The sequence below is a fragment of the Dendropsophus ebraccatus genome, chromosome 1, assembly GCF_027789765.1.
Source record: "Dendropsophus ebraccatus isolate aDenEbr1 chromosome 1, aDenEbr1.pat, whole genome shotgun sequence".
Classification (NCBI taxonomy): Eukaryota; Metazoa; Chordata; class Amphibia; order Anura; family Hylidae; genus Dendropsophus; species Dendropsophus ebraccatus.
Window position 1 is genome coordinate 133,287,253 of NC_091454.1, and position 22,365 is coordinate 133,309,617.

Sequence of the window (22,365 nt, forward strand, 5' to 3'; positions counted from 1 at the left end):
ACTGTATCTATAAACTGCTGTTATTTTTTCATCCTTATGCACTTACTTTACATTATACGCCACATGCTGATCTCTATACTATACAGTAACTATATATTATTCAGAATAGAAAATTTTATTTTGTTTATTTTTGGGGTGTGGAACCAATATCAGTGATTTCTTATAAGAAAATTTGCTTTGGTTTAAGAGTGGATTTGGATTACAAGCACGGTCCCAAAAACGAATTATGCTGGTAATCCAAGGCACCACTCTACATTCATTTACCTCCTTCTTCTATTGTTGTCAGCTCATTGTCTGGGTTACAGATCACCTGTCTGGCTGGTGTTTATATATAGTTTACAATGTCTTGCCATCCCGGGATGGCCCCCATGTGTCCTGCTCTCCTTGCACTGGGTGCTGCAAGTGGCCTTTTAACGGGGAGCTCTCCTGATGAGCACAGTTAAATGCAGCTCACAGTGACACTTACAAAGCTCGGAACTATTAGCTCCCTGCTCCACCAATACTCTTGTGGCTGCAGGCTAATAATAGGTCATTTGTAAGACACACTTTAAAGGGGTACTCTGGCATAAGAAAACTTTTTATATATTGCTGCAGTGAAAATAATAAAAATGCTATACTTACCTCCCCGTGATTGCCCAATGTCCCGCTGTACCGTGTCTGGGTGCGCCAACTGAATGATTCCTCCTCCACTTCAGAGATGGACTCGTCTCATCAGTCACCGCCTATTCAGCCAATCACTCGCTGCGGCTCTGTCCCGACTAAGCCAGTCATTGTCACTTCTGAGATGAGTCTCAGCAGTGGCGCCGGGACATAATACTTTAAACAGGTATTCTGGTATGAGAAATTTTTCATATTGTGCTGCAGTTACAGTATATAGAAAATATTAAAGAGCCTATTCTTACTGCTCAGAGTGGGACCTGCTCAGTGTGGGACCTGAAGACACCGCAGAAGGACAGAGGAGAAGAGGTAAGAATAAGCTCTTTAATATTTTCTAAATAACTGCAGCACTATATCAAATGTTTTCTCATGCCAGAATACCTCTTTAAAGCATTAGGTCTCTTACAAACATATGTGATTATTGTGACATTTGTGGATTTTATATGGACTTGTTCAAGTCTACAGGGCCCAGACACAAAAAAAAATAGGACAGATATGTCAAAAGTTTTGATCAGTTGGGGTGTTGGTGCTGAGACCTCCACCGATGGCTAGATCATCACTCAGTCCATCATGTTGTAAGTAACTGACTACATACACTATAATGGAACCCACCTCCTGCAATGAGTACCAAGCCCAACATTTTCAATATGACAAATTTAGTGACAATCTAGCTATTGTTGGGGGTCTCAGCACAGAAACCCTGACCGATAAAACTTTTCAACATGTCTGTCTGACGTGCATTTTTTTTTCTTTTTTTTATGACAGTAAAGCTTTAATGACCACTGAATTGACTTTTATGGCGGACATTAGGACTTATTCTAACCCGCCACCTTGATCTGGTGAAGCTAGAGTAAACGACCATGGGTGGCAGACTAGTTGAACCAGGTGGTCATTTTCTCCTTACTGTGTTCTATGTTTCTAAGGCTGTGTTCAGACATAAGGTTTTTTATGTCTTTTCTTAGCAATTTCAGTGAAATTGCTACATAAATGGTGTTCAAATTCCCCCCTGCCAGCTGCCAGATTTTAACATTTGTCTGGACTTCTCCTTTAAGTCAACTTAAAAGTTGTACAAAGACAGCATGGATGCACCAGACTATTTTACACTGTCTATAGTAAATCTGGGTATATGTGTGAAACTACCCTAAAACCCTATGCCAATGTTATTGAAGTAGACAAGCAGGACATTATCTATTATAACTTTATTAAATGTGCCAAGCATTGAAGATATGCCAGATAAAATCTTTTACAAAGCTATTCTATTGGTGCAATTCAATGATCAGTAATGTAGTTTTGTAACTTTTCTGTCATTTTGGTTGAAAGAATCAAAGGGTACTTTAATTATGTGACAAGAAGCGTTGGTCCCATCCTATTTCTTGCTGGCAGCCTATATTTGTCAGTGTTTAACCTAATTAGGGTATATAAATATATCCAAGGTTAAGACAAGGATCTGGATCTGAAATATTTTATACTTTTTGTTCCTAGTTATGCCGACAGAGCGCACATCAATTGTGACTATGAAAAGATGTACTTTATTTCAGCATACAGTAAAAGGGTGTTCCATACTTGTGTGGATAGATTATGCTATGGAAAGCTATACTAAGGCCAGATGTTGTCATACAAGCCCATTGTACTTTATAATCTGACCCCATTTTCCTTCCCTAAACCAAATTTAGATCACCATAAGATTTTATAAATGCTGGATTTTTTCTCGGCAAAATAATTTCTGGAACATGATTTAAAGGTGAAGCTGTTGCTATGGGACGGGGGCTGTATTCTACAGGAAGAGCAATAGGGTCAAGGTACTTGATGCTGTCCTAGACCATTAACATATTCCAGAGAAGGCACAATGTATGTATATATTGCAGATCCTTATTGGTTTTAGGCAACAAATACTATTTATGGATTTGTCACTTTTATTCCTGGCATTCATTTTGTTCTGCATTTATGTGGCTGACATACTGTAAGTATTAAAATCTTCTTACAGTCACTGTGATGATCTGGATCCTCATAAATCAACATAGAAGGAATTTATGAGGAAGCACAAGTACTTTGATTCTCCTCCTACACACGTCTGAAATTTACAAACTAATAACGTGCAGACTTTTGTAATCTGCCAGAGCATAAAGAAGTGCCATATCTTCATTTAATCCCAGAGAGGCAGGCATTTACATTTTTTACTAAGAAATCCCATTAAGTTATATACATGAAATGGGTATTTGAGCCAAACTCCAATGGATAAATGATAAATACTAGTGTGTGTGTGGGGGTGGGGGGGTGGGGTCTACTGCTTCCCTATTACACCCAACCACAATACCACAGTAAGTAGTATAAATTGAGAGGTGGTTAAACACACTCCCTGCTGCTCCATTAAAGGTTCATTTTGGGTGTGTTCACATGTACAGGATTCAGAGTGGATTTCATGCTGTGAGCTCCGCAGCTAAATCTGCTGCAGTCCTGTGTCCTGGTTGAGCGGGACACCAGGAAGCCGGGAGCCTTAGAAGCAAGTGGGAACGCTGGCATGTAACGTATTAGCCTGGCAGCTGCAGGGTTAAGTGGGAAGGGAATTAAAAATCTTCTGCAAGAATGTAAAGCCAGATCCCGTACAAGTCAAAGTACACTGAAGGTATGTGCACACTACGGAATTCTTGCAGAGAACTCCCCGCGGATTAAGCTGCTCACCCCCCCACTCCCACTTGAATTTTTGCCGGTCTCATAGATTCCATTCTATGGTCAGGCAGATTCCACCATCTGCCCAAACAATTAACCTTTTCATTCTTCGGGTGGACGGCAGAATCTGCTTGACCATAAGATGGAGTCTATAGGACGTAAATAGGTGGGAAGTTGATTGGGCATATGGGTGGAATGCCCCTTTAAGTTACATAGGATTCCGTAAAGTGTATTCTGTAACAACAAAGTGGTGCTCAGTAGAAAATGTCACATTTATGAGCAATACAATAATGGGAGGCATAAATGAGGATGAGTGCACAGCCTACGGATTTATCAGATAGTGCTGATCGGCAGCAAACAGTTCTAAAGTATCGGTGGAATTACACATAACTGCATGAAACGTCATGGTACTCACTTGATGTTACTTGAGCAGCAGTTGGGATGCAAGGATGCACCACATAACATCATCTTCTATTCCAGAGCTATTAGCTGCACTCACGTTGCAGAATTAGATTGCTCATGGAGAAGTGGTGCTATTGATTTAACACTTTCCACTACAGCATTATATACAATGGTCTCTTTCTTGAAAACCACACTACCACCCAAGCCTATTTGAATATGGATAGAGCCTTAATGAGTGTGGATTTGGCCGAGCTTTTAGTGAAGTGGATAATGCACTCTTCTTCAGAGTGTTTTTTTTTTTTAAACGTGTGACATTTGATGGATGAGAAAATATCATGCAACTAAAATCAGTACACTATAAAGAAAAATATGTGTAAGGTCATTTTTTATTGTCACTTAAAGGCAGTATTCTCTCCTAAGTAGGTACTCACTCAATGACAACTTTTGTCCATATGCCTTATTGCGACATATAGAAGATAAAGATATTGGTCGCTCACACAGGACCCTATTCCATGTGTTAGGACAGAGAGTGGCTCATACCCTGGCAGATTCAGCACATCCATCCTTTACTTGCACTTTTAATCATTTAAATGGCATCCATATAAAGTTACATTTCCACTGCAATGGTTGCTAATTTAGTAAAGAATCCAGACTCAAAGTGACTGGATAGTTGCCAATCAAGTTACCGTGTTTTAAGTATTTGTTTCTTTAACTAGAAATGTTTATGACAAACAAATCAGTGTAAGGATCCTAGCCCCACAAACTTAAAAACAGGAACCTGAATCTTTCATTAGGATAGAGCAACAAGTCCTACATGTGCATCATTGCTACATTTCTTCTCTATGGGAGCAGTGGAAACAGCTGAACACTGGACTCAGAGAATGAACAGAATGAAATGAATAGAGAATAAATGGAGTGGTGCATACATGACCCGCCATCCCATTCTAATAGGAGACGTCGGCCCCCTGAGCGCATTGGTGGTCAGATCATCTGCAATCAATAAGTTATCCCCTATTCTGTTTTCCATCTTACCCTTGTAGGATGGGAAAGCACCTTTAAGCTTCGGATAATTTTGCTACTATTTTCCAAATTTATGTTCAAATTTTATTATTTTTTTTAAGACATTACTGATACATCCCCCTAATATAGTATGTGATGTGACCCTAGGGTGGATCTTCACCTAAATGTGTATGCATGAATTACCCTGATCTCTAATATTGCCCGTATTTCTTGTCTATGCATCTAGGCCTGCGTTTTTCCATATTTATATTAAAATATACATCCTTTAGGAGCACAACGATATGTACATGACAGCTATAAGTTTAACATAAGTTTTGTTTATATCCTTCTTGTAAACAGAGAGATTTAGCTGATGGTTAATATTCATAGCATAAAAACATATCCTCGTGTTTTCTCTTATTGTATTTTTTTCTCTTTCTATTATTCTTTAGCAGAAGTCCAGAAATCCAGATGTGTATAGGGCATTATTGTAAATGCTGTATTTAAACATCGATGAGTCATTTAGTAATTCAATTAATGTCTCCCAAGCTTTAACTTGGAACAGTCCTTCCTTTTAACATATTTCTATTGTTGAATTTGTGACATTGAACACAAGCCTTGGGGAAATAATTAGAATCCGGGTGGCTGCAAAAATAAAATTATATGCTTACTGGGCTGACCTTTCAATCAGACATTCTGATTCTTGTATGTCATTTCCTCATTAGCAGAAATAAATTGGATTTTAAGAGACCACCCTCTCTCACTTATTATATCTGGAAAACGTTGCGTGTTGCACATGCATAGTACTACATTTTTTTGTAGGATTCTCTTTGTTTTGAAAAATACCATGTGTGGTAGCATTTACTTTATAATAGAAGGGAGACTGTGGTTTAGCAATTTATTTTATAACATGTATAGACAATGCAACACAATGTAACCACTCTATAGGCTGTGTTTTATTTGCCAAGATGGTATAAAAACAAATGTTATAAATACACAGCTTTACATTAAAAATCCTTATTTGCAGCAAAAGTTTATGGCCTCCAGGGAGGCATTTAAGTTCACTGGCTCCAAAGATATTCTTGGGCTACTACTGGACCATCAAGACCTCTTGGTGAAAATGCATAGAAGTTGAAGGGCAAAATACCAAGTATGAATAGATATACTGGGGAGTATAAATAAAGATTTAAATACTGGCTAGGTAGTCACCTATGTGGACTGGCACCTGTGTACTGTATTCTACAACATTGCACAAGTCTATAGGAGAATCTGAATGCTTCAGGAATAATGGCAGGTTTGCCCTGCCATAGTTTATTGTCACTTTTATCAGAAAGTGATAGAGAACACTTAGGGGTCATTCACACGCTCCGTAATCCACGGACCCTAAGTTTACACTTACAGGTAACTGACCAATTTATCTGACAGATTTTTGAAGCCAAAGCCAGGAACAGACTATAAACAGAGAACAGCTTAAAAAGGAAAGATTGAGATTTCTCCTCATTTCGAATCCATTCCCGGCTTTGCCTTAAAAAACTGTCAGATAAATTGGTCAGAAATCTGTGTGTGTAAACGCAGCCTAAGGAGTGTGAAGCTGCGCAGTAGACCTCCTGGCAGCATGTATCAATATGATGATGGAAGAGTCTAAAGTGTTTAAAGTTTGCAGGACAGTACTGATACAGCCGTGCGGCTACAAACAGAAATTATTGAAAAAATAATCAGGCAATAAACTAAATGATATCCATGTAGTAGCTGACAATACTTAAAAAAACAAATAAAATCCCATTTTTCTTCAAGTAGCTAAGAGAAGGTGCTAAACTGCTAAAGTGCCACATCCAGGAGCATCCCCTTTTCCTCCCTGACATTTCTTGATTGATGCACTGGGTTTAGCTTACAGCAGCTAGCCCTATCTGCAAATTCTGTGTCTGCGCCAGGCATACAATAACAGTGAGAGTCCTTACAAACTCCCTTAAAACATATCATTGGAGTACCATAGATATGAACAAGGGATGTTTGTATTACATAATGTGGACCTACTTACTGTATGTGTCAGATAATGCATCAATTTTACTTGTAAGTTGAGGAGCATTTTAACAATACTATATTATGGGTTTGATTTTAACCACAAACCAATAACCTAGAATTTGTATGTTCTTCCTATGTAGACTTCTCATCACCTTTTTCCCAAACCACACTGGTGATGAAAACTGCACTATGGAGTTGGAGTCACTATGTATGACTACATTCTTTGTACAGAGCTGCAGAACATGGAGGGACTAAATCAAAATATAATAGTAAAGGGAACTGTCCTTTGTCCCATTTGTCATCCCTATGCTTCACTGAGTATTGCTTTCTTCCCCTTTCACCTGGAAATCATAACTTACAAGAAACAAACTTCCTTTCTCCCATCTACTTTCCATTCTGACTTTCCTCTACTCTTTTCCTATGTCCTTTATTGTTTTTTTCTTGTACTTTTCATTTATTCAACCACTCGCTATATTTTTTCAGAAAGGCTTCAGAAAACAGGAAAGGCTTGAATATAGTAATTTAATTGTCAAAACTTGATCTCTTGCTGAAAAAGTAGGAACAGTGCACTTGTTGTACAATTTTTTGAACCGACGTGCGATTCATTCGGACAAGGCATCATTAGAGAATACTGTTAGCAAGCAGAAAGGTGACACCTTTTCATCTTAAAACTCAACTCTCCGTTAAATTATATTATATGTATCTTTCTTCTAAAGAACAATTTTCTATTTTTCCAACTGCTCTCAAAGCACTTTTTGCTCCGACTTCTAATGCTATCCATGCTTGACTAGTAAATGGAGTTTTGTGTCTTATGTTGGAACAGAATAACAAGTTTAATTCACATAGATTTGTTAATTTCACAGAACGTTGGCATAATAGAGCTCTATAATGATTTCACCTGGTCTACCATTATCCAGGCACCATGTAAAATGAGCAAATTGGTCATATTTATGTTACACAGCCATCTGCTGTACAGTTCTGGCTGCCATAGGAACAGTCAATTCAGGTTATTCCCTCTTTTATAACATATTTAATGTATATGATAGGGCCTAAGCATGACATCACTTACATAAGTTTCATTTCAGCAAAAATTCCACTATGAAAATTACAAAGCAACACAGAAAAGGCAGGGTTTGGTCATAAAAAATTAAACTAATATGTAAAAAAAATAGCTATGTTTACTATTAACAACTCTTCGCTTTTGTTCTCTCCGCTATTTTATATGTGGGCATATGAGGGCAAAGCAAGTAACTACAAATGGGACCACAATCCACTGACTACTTGACCTACAGTGTACCTGTAACGAAAAAAGAAAAAAAAACTTTTGACAGTTGAGAGAGACGTGTCAAAAGTTTTTATCGGTCAGAGTGTGAGCGTTCAGACCCTGACTGATCAGTAGCATGGGCCGCTGTGTGATCCTCTCCCCGGCCTGAGTCTATGTGAGGAGGTATGTTCCACAACGGCCATTATGCAGCCATCTCCTCACATGACACAGCCAGGAGAGGAATGCGCTGAGTGCAACTTCTCCCGGCTTATTCTTCCCATGCAGCAATAAACACTCTCTACTACTTTCAGAAGTATGGTGGCACTATACAAAGTTTAAAACAACAATTTCACACAACGTTTTTTCAGCTCTGTTTAAAGTGACATCTGTCATTTTGAGCCTAAAATTACGGATGCCATTTAGCAGTCTGGTCACACGCCAATAACAGCTGTTGGTACATTATTCTAGTTTAGGTTACTAATTGGCCTTTGGGTGTGTCTTTCATTGAAAAGTCCATTGAATTTATTAGTAAAAATGGTGAAAGGACGGTGACAAAAGAAAAAATGTGTGTGATCAACAAAAAAGTAAGTTTGCAAGAGACGTCCAAAAATAATTGACATGATCATTATTTTGACGTCTGCGCAAAGTCCATTATTTTATACACTGTGTGCATTGGATGACCGTCATTCCATTGACTTCAATGCAGCCAGTTAAATTGTGGCAATATCGGACGTCCTTTTAAATAGACTCCTTTTCTTTTCTTTTTTTTGACACTGTGTGAACATAGCCTTACTGTGTCCAAATATATTACAGGTTGATAGGTGACCCTAAATAAAAAATTGCATTGTATATGAGATACTGCTAGGCATTTGACATCAACAATAGCTTGTGGGCTAGATGTCCATCAAGGTGGAAAGGGCACGCTAAGAGCCAGGATAGCACTACCCAGATGAATCTTAATGAGCAATTTACTTATAGCCCAAATGCTTTTAGAATCTCCTTCTATCCAGTGAAATAGATAAGTTTGATAGGAGCATGTTTAACAACATTGCTTTCGTTTCCTCTCTACAAAATCTAATGGCACATTCCTTGTTCATTACCAACATGACAAATGATGGCAGTGGCTGATCCATGATAACAGATGCATATAGTAGGTTTTCTGACATTGACTATAATAAGGTCCATTGGGTTTCCAGCATTTAACCACACAAAATACTACTATTTTTTGTCCAAGATTTTTGGAGGCAACCACAATAGAAGCTCCTAATGTGAACAAAGCCTAAAGCAATATATGGATTTCACTACATATAAACATACATTTGCTGCAAGCTGTCACCCCAAAGTGCATAACTGATGGTTATAAATTTAGCAATGTAACTGAGTATTTCAAGAACAAACAACATTTATATCTACTACATTCCTTGCTCCCTGAGGCAAAATTGTGTTCTCCTTTTTCCCAAAGAAGACAGAAAAGGGCAAACAGGAGCTAAGCATCTGCCAAAAACACCCCTTGCAGTCAGAAAAGTGTGCAGCTTGAAGCAAAGTTCTTACTTAGTTTCATGGCTGGTGCACGCCAGGCCACTGTACATTTACAAGAAAATATGCAGGATAACCTGTATTTAACCTATACTACATTTCTAGCTACTATGTATAAAAGACATTTTTTAAGTAAAGAAATTGAATTTTCATGTTTTATTACAGTGGAAGGGTAAAAGGAATACGACATTCCATAGTATAGATAAACAGCGCTGCTGCTTGTAACCTTTACTACACCAGTAGGGGCAGCAACACGTGGTAGAGTAATATATCTTGACCTGACATGGAACTATAACTATTCTATTATGCTTTTGAAAGCTGGATATATATCAGGATATTATACCAAGTAGAGCAATAAAACTAATGTGGGCGACCTTTCAATGATAACTGTTATTTAGAAAGACTTGTACCCAGTAAATCCTACCTAATCAGGACCTATTTAAAGAAGCAGTCCAGAAAAGAAGCTTTTTTGCTTATATAGTAGAGAATAGTCTGTTTTTACAGTTATTTTACTTGATTTGGCATGCATAAATTGCCAGTCATTTTAGAATAAAGTAGAGACTATTTTAGTTAATATGGAATGCATAAATTGTCTGCCATCTTGATTCCTATTTCCCCTTTAATCTGGTTTCTTAATGCAGCCTTTTTCCTATGCTTCTGGCTTTGCAGAGACAGATGGGCAGAGTCTTCAGTTCAGTTAGTGATAGATCAGTGACACTGATTTTCTGTCCCATACCTCACACTGTATAGATACAATTAGATTTACTTTTTACACAGCATTGGTTATACATAACAGAGTAAAAGAAAGAATTAAGAGTTAATTTACTATTCTCTTGATAATTGTGCTAAAGGGTTCTAATGAGGTTTTAGTTAGGGCTGCAGCGGTCCCCTGAGCCTGGGGCCGCCGCTGCACGCGCCCTTCCCACTGGGTGTCTTCTGCAGATGCTGCACCCACGTGCAGGGGCCCGGCACTGCTGCTGCTTTGTCCTGGCAGGCGTGCATATCTCTTCCTCCTAGGGTGCGCGTGCGCCGGCTGTCACAGGTTTAGGGACAGTGCGTCCCTAATTGGTTAGTGCACAATCACCTGCCCTATAAATAAAGCACCTGTCCTGACATTCCCTGTTGGAGCCTCTGCATTCTTCCCATAAGTATGTGTGGCCCCAGCTCTCTGTGATTCCTGCCATTGCTGTATACTGCTGTTCCTGGTTCCAGCAAGCTGCAGTTCTGCCTATGTCTGCTATTTTGGTTCAAGCAGTGAGTCCTGCTGTGTTCCAACTTGCATGCCTACGTATCACCAGCTGCACCTCACCTGCCGCAACAAGTCCATCCCATGTGGTGGGCACTGGTGGAAACAAGCAGCCCCTTAGACTCCGCTCCCTGGTGTGGCTCATGTCATTGCTAGTGGTGGTACAGCGGATCCACGACTACAGTTGTTACAGTCTGAGGCGTCAATCACCTAAACAAATTATTGTTTATTGCTGCTCTGAAGTCTCTATGCCATAGAGGCGTAGACGGTGCTCTGGCCTTGATGATCTTTTTTTTTAACTCGATTTTATTAAGGATAAGTATAGCACATATACCTCACATTTAGTACAAAATATAAAACAGGTATATCATAAGGCAATGAGGCTACATGAGGTAGTGCCATTAAACATCATGGGTAAGTCATAAAAAAACTGAAGCAAAACATAACATAGCCCAACCAACGTAGGGCCCAGTGTCCATAACTGTGTGTTATCATAGTAAAGGAACGGAGGCGCATACATACTTCACCATTGATCCTTCCTCCACTGCCCACACGAGATGGTATTGCTATTGTACATACAGTTCAAGTCCCGGCGCATATTCATGCATGGTAGAGCTCATATTTCAGGCAGTACAGTCACTGTGGTTGGTGTCCTTAAAGGGGAACGGCACCACAGGTCCCACACTTTATTAAATTTCTTAGGACACTTTCCGTGTATATAAAGAACTTTCTCATATGACACTATGCTGTTAACCTGATTTTTCACATGGTAAGATTAGGAGGACATGGGTCCATCCATCTGATCGCAATGGATTTTCGCGCTACAAACAAGGCTTAAAAATATTCCGAGATGGTGCGTCCACTCTTCCCCATCCAAAAGCCCAAAAAGACATATAGCAGGGGATACAGGGACTGGAATTAAAAATATTAATGACAAACATTGTATAATTTCTCCCCAGAAGGAGGAGATGGATCGGCGGGTCCAAACCATATGCCAGAAGTCTGCTGGCTGGGCCTGACACTTAGGACATGTCGGTGCTGGGATGTGTTCCATGCGATGTAGACGCAGGGGAGTCAGATAAGCCTGATGAATAAAGTATAGTTGTGTGAGGCAGTTGTTACTAGCTGGGGGTACAAATGTACAGTATGTGATTTCAAGATGGACTCTCAATCCTCCTCATCCAAACTGGGTATGAGGGCTTTCCATTTCTTAATGGTGGGTAGAGGAGTGGACGCTACCAGAGCTTGGATCAGGTGAAAGTACAAGGAGGACACAAGACCACCGGGGCCCTGTGATTGGATAAGAGGTGAGGCTTCTACTGGTGGAGGAAACTGCATATTCAGAGCATGCCTCAGCTGTAGGTAACAATAAAAATAGGTGTATGATCTTTCTTATTAGAAGGTTTGATTATCACTGAAACAAAGGGACGAGTATTATGTCCCTACGGCAGAAACTGACTTAGCTCAGCCGTCTATGCAGAGGGAGGCAGGGTTAACGGTTTACGGTCTATACACATTTGTCTCTCCTCTCCGAGGAAAGCCAAAATGGGCTGATCCAAGCTAAAGGGGCACAGGACTCAGGAGACCAGTTCTGCCCCTTTTGCTGTAGCATTTAGTGGGGATTTTAGTACCTAGATCCCCATTGATCAAAACTTCACTATAACATTAGAAATGTACTGAATCAACAAGTACACTTTAAATAATAGCCTTATAATAGTATTATAGGGATTGTGATAGCTATCAGAAGCCCAATATACAGAAGATGATACTCAATCCCACCTTATATCTGCCCCATTCATTATCTTATAAGTACTTATATGAAAATGTGAGTGAAATATGAAGTAAATATGTTTTCTTCCCTGATGTCGAGACTTATTTTAACAGGTTTATAATCTTGGCCTCTTTTACCTTCCACTTACACTGCATTATAGGTCATTATAATCATTATCTGCATTCGGCTTCCCATCATTAGCGGTACATCAGTGTCTAAGCAGAAAGAAATATTAACATTTTTAGCGCTTTCTAGGCTGTTGTGAAATATCTTTTCATCAATGTGGAGCTTAGCTTGTACCTTCATAATTAGTATGTGAGTGTATGGACAGATATCTTTAGCACATCTTCAACCCGATGTGGCCCTGATAACCCCCCGGGCATCACAGAAGCCAGAGGTGAGAATCTGACTGCCAGGAAATTGACAGCAGATAAACTAAACAGAGTCCGACCATTCCAGAGATCCCCCTTCACTGCCAGAGGGGACTCTCCGTGAGTGAACGTCTGATCTCTTTCCCCTCTTGAGAGCCTATCTCTTCCTGTGAAGTAATAAAATAATGTCTCTGCTTCATTAGATGGACAGCAACAGTGGAAAATTATCTTTGATTTCCTACTTATGCATGTTTTATTCTGTAAGTAAACCTCAGGCAAATGTCTGCTTGGCTTACTCTTCTTCTAGGTTTCTATCTCTGCTTCCGATCATTATGTCCCATGGCTTGTTAGAAAAGACCCACACTGATTGTTTTACGTTTCCCCCTCCTTATTCCTAAATAGCTTAAAAAAGGAAGAGAACGGAACTTTTCGTGGAAGCATGGTCTCTGGAAATGTTCATAATTGTGAAGGCAGATGCAGCAGAGCTAGGAGGCATTGTTAAAGCTGAGCTACAGTATTACTGAACATTTACTGCACATGTATTCCAAGAGATAGTAAAACATAGATATCTAAAAGTGTGCCAAATCATATAGTCCGCTCTGCTGCATCTATACTTCATATTTAGATTTCTAATATGTAAAGTAAATTATATGCATCACCTAAATACTATATTATTATATACTTATTATATTTCCTGACCTAAAAAAAATGAAACTCCAGTGATTATTATAATTAAATTTTTAGGTCTAAAATCTTATGCTGACTCATTTCATAATATATTTTTTTTAGGGCTCAGAGATTCATCTTTGTCAAACAGCTTGTATTACTTTACCTGATACATAGGTGCAATAACAGTTGGGAACATAAACAGATGTCAGGGTTGCAAGGATTCTTTTTCCTATTACTGCAGTTCTGTAAGATTTTGCCATTTCTCGCAGTACATACTTTTACCATTAACATTGTTTTATGATTCCTCCATAGCATTTTACAGAGAATATCTTATTCTTTGGGGGTTAGGCAGGGTTCACACTGCGTTTTTGCAATCCGTTTTTTTCATCCGTTTTTTGCAAAAACCAGATGAAAAAAACGGATGCATTTGTGTGTATCCGTTTTGATCCGTTTTTTCAATTGACTTCCATTGTAAAAAAAAAAAGGTCAAAACGGATCCGTTTTTTTTAACGGACACAATAATAGTGTCAGCTACGTTTTTGTGTACGTCCAAAAAAACGGATCCGTTTTGATCCGTTTTTTAACAATGAAAGTTAATGGAAAAACGGATCAAAACGGATGCACACAAATGCATACTTTCTTTTCATCTGTTTTTTGCAAAAAACGGATAAAAAATGGATTGCAAAAACGCAGTGTGAACCCAGCCTAAGAAAAACATACATTTTTATTCTATTTTTAGAGAGATTTTGACAAGGACCGTATTGCTGTGCCCAGACAAATGGGCCAAATACACTCATAAATTGCATATCTTGAGGGGTCTTCCCAGTTCACACAATGTAAAATTACTATTAATCACGGCCGTTGTAACAACGGCCGAGATTAACAGGAGTTTCACGTTGCACTGTAGTTAGGCCTTATGCACACGTTCAGTATTTTTTTCTGGTCCTGAAACAACCCGTGAGAAATTGCGGATTGGACATCCGTATTCCATCCGTATTCCATCCGTATTCCATCCGTATTCCATCCGTTGCTGGACCAGACTTCAACTGAGCAGTGAATGAATGGCAGACCCCCTCTGTGGCATCAGACCCCCTCCTGCGGCATCATCAGACCCCCTCTGCAGCGGCATCAGACCCCCACTGCAGCGGCATCATCAGACCCCCTCCTGCGGCGGCATCAGACCCCCTCCTGCGGCGGCATCAGACCCCCTCCTGCGGCGGCATCAGACCCCCTCTGCGGCGGCATCAGACCCCCTCTGCGGCGGCATCAGACCCCCTTCTGCATCATCAGACACCCTCCTGCATCATCAGACCCCCTCTGCGGCATCAGACCCCCTCCGGCGGCATCAGACCCCCTCCTGCGGCATCATCAGACCCCTCCTGCGGTAAGGATGCGATCTCCTATGCGATCCTCCTGTGCCGTTCTGCCTTCAGTGCTCTTAATTGATTCATTGATACTTTCCTAACCACATAGTAAACACCAATTTATTGAGGTAATTGGTAATAATGATTGGCAGCTGGGCTACAAAGGTACAAGTACCAATTACCTCAATAAATTGGGGTGTTTACAATGAACACCCCAATTTATTGAGGTAATTGGTACTTGTACCTTTGTAGCCCAGCTGCCAATCATCATTACCAATTAGCTCAATAAATTGGTGTTTACTATGTGGTTAGGAAAGTATCAATGAATCAATTAAGAGACTGTGAGCAGTGAATGAATGGCCTGTCAGCTAAATTCGGCACAATATAAAGTATGCAATGTTCCGAGCAGGCACCCTTCTGTATGGTCTTCACCTTGTGGAGTACTACAGATCCCAGCTCTCTGATATACCATCACCAACACTGCCTCAATACATTCGTCTACTGATTCTGCTATAGGGCGGGTTCTGACTGAGGAATTCTCGTGGAAAATGTCCGCGGAATTCCGTCAGCTGTCCGCCCGGAGATCCGGAGAACTATAGATCCCAGCACTTCTATATACTGCTGTGCACATAGGAGCATGAGTTATCCATATTTTTCTACGGAAATACGGATGCCAAACATGTTGCAATCCGCAAACAATCCGTAGACAATTGATGTCAATGAGAGCATCCGTGAAAAAATCTGGGTCCGCACCCGGTCCGCACTAGGACATGTCCTTTTTTTTTTACGGATTGATTTTCATCCATTTCTGCTACTGATCGTGTGAATAGCCCAATAGACTTCAATGTGCACTAACTCAGATACGGAAATACGGATCCGGAAATTACGGAACGTGTAAATAAGGCCTTAGAGGGAATCCCATCGGGAGCGTATACACTTAGTATACACTCCGGCCGGGATCCCAAGCGGCCGCAGTAAAAACTGACAAATCAGTTTTGTGCGGCTGCTATTCATTGAGGCTGCACAACACAGACAGCTCACACAATGGAGAAAGCGGCTCCTCCACATGGTTGTGCCCGCATCCCAATTTAATAGAATTGAAGTTCATCCAGCCGATACTGCAGTACTGGCCGGGATGATCCTCACAGGCACCGGTCGTTTTGTGACTCGGCCGGGTCACAGAACGGCTGGTGTCTTACACTGTGTGAACCTGGCCTTAAAGATGTTTTCCCATCTAGCAAAGTTAAACCTGTCAACAAGATAGCGGAAAAATTTCTCTGAACACAGGGGGTCCGACCAACAGAGCCCTGCAATCTTAAGAACAGGGACCTGGGACTCCCATTAGAATGACTGCTGCTCCATTTATTCTCTATGGCAGCAGCCAGAGATAGAAGACTAGTGTTCAGTTGTCTCTGTAGCTCCCATAAAGAATTATTTTGAGAGACACAGGTTCCCATTCTTGAGACCACATGGAGGTCCAGTGCTCAGATCACTGACAATTGGAAAACCCCCACTAAGTATCAAACAAAAGTGATCCAAGAAATGGCAACTAGTGAACCACAGAATGCAATGGCTTGCTTGCCCATGTGATTTCATTCCGCTTACTTCTACATGCACTAATTGCTTAAAGGGGTTGGCCACTTTATAGTAAAATAGGTTAGTACAAAGTATTAGTAAGTGTACTCACTGTATATACTGACAGCAGCTCCCTGTGTACCTCATAGAGCTAACATCAGGCTCCCCTTCACCAGGCTGGGCTGCCCTGCTCTGTTTTGTTTCAGTCCATAAAATGGCTGACATGGAGGAGGACCATGCCCTGTCCCCTGTGTCCTCCATAGACATATACAGGCTCAGTGGTGGACACTGGGGGGTGGGGCATGGTCACATGCTCCTCCATGTAAGAAATCTTATGGACCAAAACACCACAGAGCAGGGCAGTACAGTCTGGAGGAGGGGAGTCTGATATTAGCTCTATGAGGTACACAGGGAGATTCTGTCAGTATATACAGTGAGTACACTAATACTGTACACTGAGCAATTTTACTATAAAGTGGCCAACCCCTTTAATAATGTAATGCTAGACATTTTCGGAAGTCTGGTGGAGACCATAACTCATGGGCAAAAGCACAAGGGGCTACAAAAAAGTAGGTCTTAATGTATTAGCTGATCAATGTATGTCCATGTATCCTATGTAAAAAAGGATTTAATGGTTGATGCTCTCATATAAATATTTTAACTAAACAACTCCTGTCCAAATGTCCTCTGTGTTCTTTATTATGGTTTGCCCATAATGAGAAATCACTTTTGCCTACCAGATGGTTCTCCTGTCCATAACTTATTACCCTCTATAGGAGCATGTGACTATAACATTACTTAGCCTCCTCCAAAGGGATGCATTGTGAATAAGAAACTACCTGGGGTGTAGTAAAGGGGGTTGAGTGATATTGAATGGTCAAATGCTTCTCATAGGACATCATATTATAGACAGGAGATTTACCCAGCCTGGAAAAAAAGACTGGTGATCAAAGGGCAGAGCCTCTACATTATGCATAATGAGGCAGAAGTATTTTTAAAGGACACTATCATTATCATGAATGCATGTTTCATTAAAACACCTAAAAATAGCCAATCCTTTTAACTGTTTCCTGCTATTTACCATATTATCCTGAATTGCTATACATTCTTCCTTTCCCATTTATAAAAATTATAAATCACTTTAATGATTTATATTTGTAAGGAATTTGTAAGGAATTTTCAATGTAAAAGTACAATGTAATTCCTGTTCTCATTGGCCAACAAGATACATGATATAGAAGAAAGAGGCAAGTATTTTCCCAATAATTGTGAACTACTGACTGATAAATGTATGTTCTATCTTTACATAGTCACTGCTACTCATACAAGGTAATGTGAATAAACAACTTGTCTTACCGCATTACTGCAAGGGATGTCCTTCACTTTCAGCCATGCAAGATCTAAAGTGCCTTCACCCTTGTAGCAAGATTGTAGTCTTTCTTTAATTCTATCATTAATTTGCTTAAGAGCAAACACACATAAGGCAGACTCATCCAATGACTTTGTTCGCCTCTTCTGACCCTTAGAGAAGATGGTAAATAGAACGTCGTCACCAGGTTTGATTCCCAAAGATCTTGCGAGAATTGATCCAGCTTTAGACAAATAAGCTGCCTGAAGAAGCCTGTACTCCACACCATTCTTCTCACACCCAATTGGAACCTCAACATATGAATTAAAAGCGGTGTCCTCTTTGCACAAGCGTACTAACTTTGATGTATAGACCTGCTCTTTTGTAGTGGAACCAGGTAGAGATGTCATCTCTGGTTGAAGTGTCAAGAAGTAAACAAAGTTGGCACTGCTAAAGCCATAAATATAGTAAATATCAAAGTCTGGAATCACATTGAAAGTATCTGAGGGTATTTTTATCATGGATGCAACAAATTCATCATGGAACACATATGCAAACATCCCATCAGCTTCTGAGTTCCTGGTAAGTTTTCTACTGGAAATGGTAGGAAAGTATTCTGGTTTCCCATCAACAGATGTGGCAATAAACAATTTATCATCTAAATTGTTGTTTGAAACAATAACTCCAAAAACTGAGCCACTCTCATTAACCCCCGAAAGGTAATGTTCCTTTTTATGGAAAGGCTCGCCAAGTTTAAAGAGGTCTTCCAATCTGAGAAGTTTGCAGATACCCTGATAAAGACTCCCACAGGCTATTAACCTATTTTCTTTATAGTCAATTAGCAGCATTTTGTTGACATTATTTGTATACACCAACGGCTCATTGCAAGGCTGGACTATCCTTGGAGGATAACACTTTGGGTTGTCTTCATCTGGTCCAGTCTGGTGGGTCAGTAAGACCTTCAAGTCTTCAGAAAGTTTGTAGATTCTGTTAATAGCTCCTAGGTAAATGTGTCCAGTTCTTTCATCAACTACCAAATGATTGAAAGTCCAGTCAGCCTGTTCAGCATAGAAAGTGGTAAAATTTCGTTTTGTCTGTGAGGTCTTTTGGGAAATAGCTGACACAGTGGCTAATAACATAAAGTGGAAAATGGTGCAAGTCCAGCTCCATCTCACAGATGCCATAATTGTAGCCAAATATTGTTTTATGATCTTCAGTATAATACGTCTGCTCCCTTTGGTCCTGTAAGAAACAAAAACACATGTCAATACATGAACCAACGCTGAGAATTTTATATTATATACTGACAGAATATTCAGAAACACAAATTCAAGTAAACTTATCCTATTCAAAATTCATTGATAGTTATACATTAAGTGCAGCAAGTGTTTTCTCTCATTGAGCCCAGTGGCAGAGAATGCGGGGAGGGCAAACTAGAACAGTTATGCTTAGCCCTTCACTCACTCCTGGTCCAGCACCCACGCTGCTTCTAACAGCCAAGTGATGCCCTCATGATGTCCCTACATACTCGGCACAGGGTTCACTAGCCAATAACTGGCCTCAGCAGTCACATGTTCTTGTTTGACTGTTAAGGCCAGTGATTGGTGGTAAGTGTATGGGGACAATATCAGGACATCACAGTGGTTTATGCAAATAAAAAATATACAGTAAATAAATAAATATATATATATATATATATATATATATATCAACAAATGTATCAAGACTAGCAGACTTTTTATTCAAGTGACACAGTCGTTCAAAATCTAAATCAGCAGGGGATGTGATATGAAGCAAGTTTGCAATATACATTAATTTTTTTTTTGTTTGTTTAAAAAGCAAGTCCCTGCCAGTACAGAGAGTCAAGACTCAATGTGTCTGTCAACCAAGAGGCTGCCATCTGTGAGCGCTCAGATGACCTGGGAAACACAGGACTCCCTGTGTTAAGTCTCTTTTTTCAACCAGAACAAGACTTAAAACTGCCTTCAGAACACCGGCCTGGATACAAGTATGTATAACTTTGTTTTACAGCATGATAATTTAAAAAAATAATAATGAACGTAACTTGCTTTATTTTTTATTTTAAAAATTATAACAAAATTGACACTTTAAATTAGGCAAATCTTACTCTTAACTAGAAATAGATAATGAAATCAACTGTGCCAAAATGTGTTCCATTTTCTCTCAATGTTAATCCTACAGTATCTCAAACATATTGGCCCTGCCCTCACAAGATTTTCCATGCACCTCTGTCCAAGCTTTATGCCCTAAGCCTGTTGTGTGCATGAGGCTATAGTAAAATAACTGATCTTTTTCTGTTCAGTGAAGAGAAGATCAGTTCATACTAATAAACTTGAATCTTAATGGTTAATTAAGAAATAGAAGAACAGAAGGAACAAGAGTCTTGGTCCATTTATGAGTAATGGTATAAATCTTATCTAGAAATGGCCACATATCATCTCACTCGTGGAATGAGAGCAATGCCTTTATGAACATAATTGTTATAAACACTTCTGATAATGATTCTTCTTCATCGTAATTCAAAATAAATTAATGCTGGTAAATTAAAATGGTCTCAAACTTCACTGTGGATTTCTCTCTGCCCTAACATAAATGATTCATTTGTCAGGCACTTGCTGCAGAAACAGCAACCAGCTTTCACAGTATTCAGTGCAATCCAATGCAATGTGTTTTATTGGAAAATAATAATAATAATAATAATAATAATAATAATAATAATAATAATAATAATAATAATAATAATAATAATAATAATAATAATAATAATAATAATAATAATAATAATAATAATAATAATAATAATAATAATAATAATAATAATAATAATAATAATAATAATAATAATAAATATATATATATATATATATATATATATATATATATATATATATATATATAGTAAAGCATACGCAATATGCAGATGCAATAAGAGGTCGATGCATACTATTTTTTAGTGGAACAAATACAGATGGGATTAGTTGTGTGAATTCAGATATTATCAATCTTGTTAACCTCTTTTCTCCTGGACAAACTATGCCCATTAATCTGAAACCAGATGGTAACACTACTGGATTTAACAGACCAGGAAAGATTAATAACCTCTGTTGCCAAGCAACTCCACACAGATGCTATGGGCAATGTTGGGGTGAAAGGGTTAGAGTGCCATGCTAGGGCTATGTATCACTGAAAGGATCCCTGTGGCATTGTTGTTTTGTTGTTGAAACATCTCTACAGTCTGTAAAATCTCTCTGTACCCTGAGATTTAGAGAATTGAAAATGGCTTTAGGTCACTAACATATCTCCAATGGGAGTTTAACCCTATAAAGTCTCTGTGATTTACAAAACCTTTGACATATCACAGAAAGTCTTGGCGTTCAGACCCCATTGAGAAGTCAACGACTGTGATTTTCACTACCTGGCTCACTGCAATTTCCATCCACTTGCAGGAGACGGTTTTCTATACTTCAATGGAGTACATGTCCTGCACCTGGACAGAGATCGGAGTTAGCAGGAGAAGAGATGCAAACAGATGCATGCTCATTCTGGCTTATGTTATTAATCTTTGGGGATCTAAACACCAAAACGCTGACTAATCAAAACTTTGACATGTCTTAGTCCCATCAGGAGTTTTTCCAACTTACAGGGCCACTTTACCATGACCGAAATCAATTTTTAGGCTATGTCCACACACTGTAGGATGCATATTTACATGACCCTGCGGCCCATACTGCCATATGGCAGAAACATTACTGAATGGTTATTTAAATTGCAGGCACCTTTAGGTGTGACTGCAATTCAATTAACTATAGACATCAATGCAATGTATGGCCGTATAATGTCTAAACTGACTGTGATCAATGGCCATTGTTCACAATTATTTCCATGGCCGTAGGGGAACAGCGGCCGTTGTGCAATGCATTGTGTGCACAGTGGTCGCTGTTCCCTATAGGATTCTACAGAGTGTATTCTTTTTTTACAAAGACAGCCATTGTTGTAATCGTCAGCAATGGCCGTTCTTGTCAAAAAAAGAATACACTGTGTGAAAATAGCCTTACTGTGACCATGTGAGTTGCCTTGTTCAGGAAAATTGTGTTTCCATGGCACTTTATAAGAAGTGCTACAATGGTGTCCTTTGCCAGATGAAGCAGTACTCACCTGTCTAATGTGAGCTAAATTGCTGCTATAAAGATTGGGATTAGAGGAATTGCCTAATCCTCACTTAAAATCATATAGTTGATAAGAGCGATTCCAGCTCTTGAGGAGACTCTGTCAGTAGGTTTATGCTGCAACTAAGGGTAGCATAAACTATTTACAGAGAAGCTGAACAGAAGCTGAGTGATGCATCACATACATTGTTCTGTGCAGCTGATTCAGAGATATCCTCCTGAATAACTAGGACTCTGACCACTGCACACTAGTCCTCTCCATTATAAATATATGTGTGTGTGTGTGT

The 22,365-nt window shown here is 39.4% G+C and overlaps 1 protein-coding gene across 2 annotated transcripts in view; it reads right to left on the reverse strand.

The window, feature by feature from the left end:
- The window catches only part of PLXNA4 (plexin A4), a 614,893-nt gene that overhangs the window by 506,541 nt on the left and 85,987 nt on the right, over window positions 1-22,365 (reverse strand). For both annotated transcript variants that reach the window (XM_069979087.1, XM_069979095.1), the window contains exon 2: window positions 17,900-19,133. In XM_069979087.1, coding sequence (XP_069835188.1) covers window positions 17,900-19,075 — 1,176 coding nt within the window. In that variant the 5' untranslated portion in view covers window positions 19,076-19,133. The remainder of the gene's footprint in view (window positions 1-17,899; window positions 19,134-22,365) is intronic.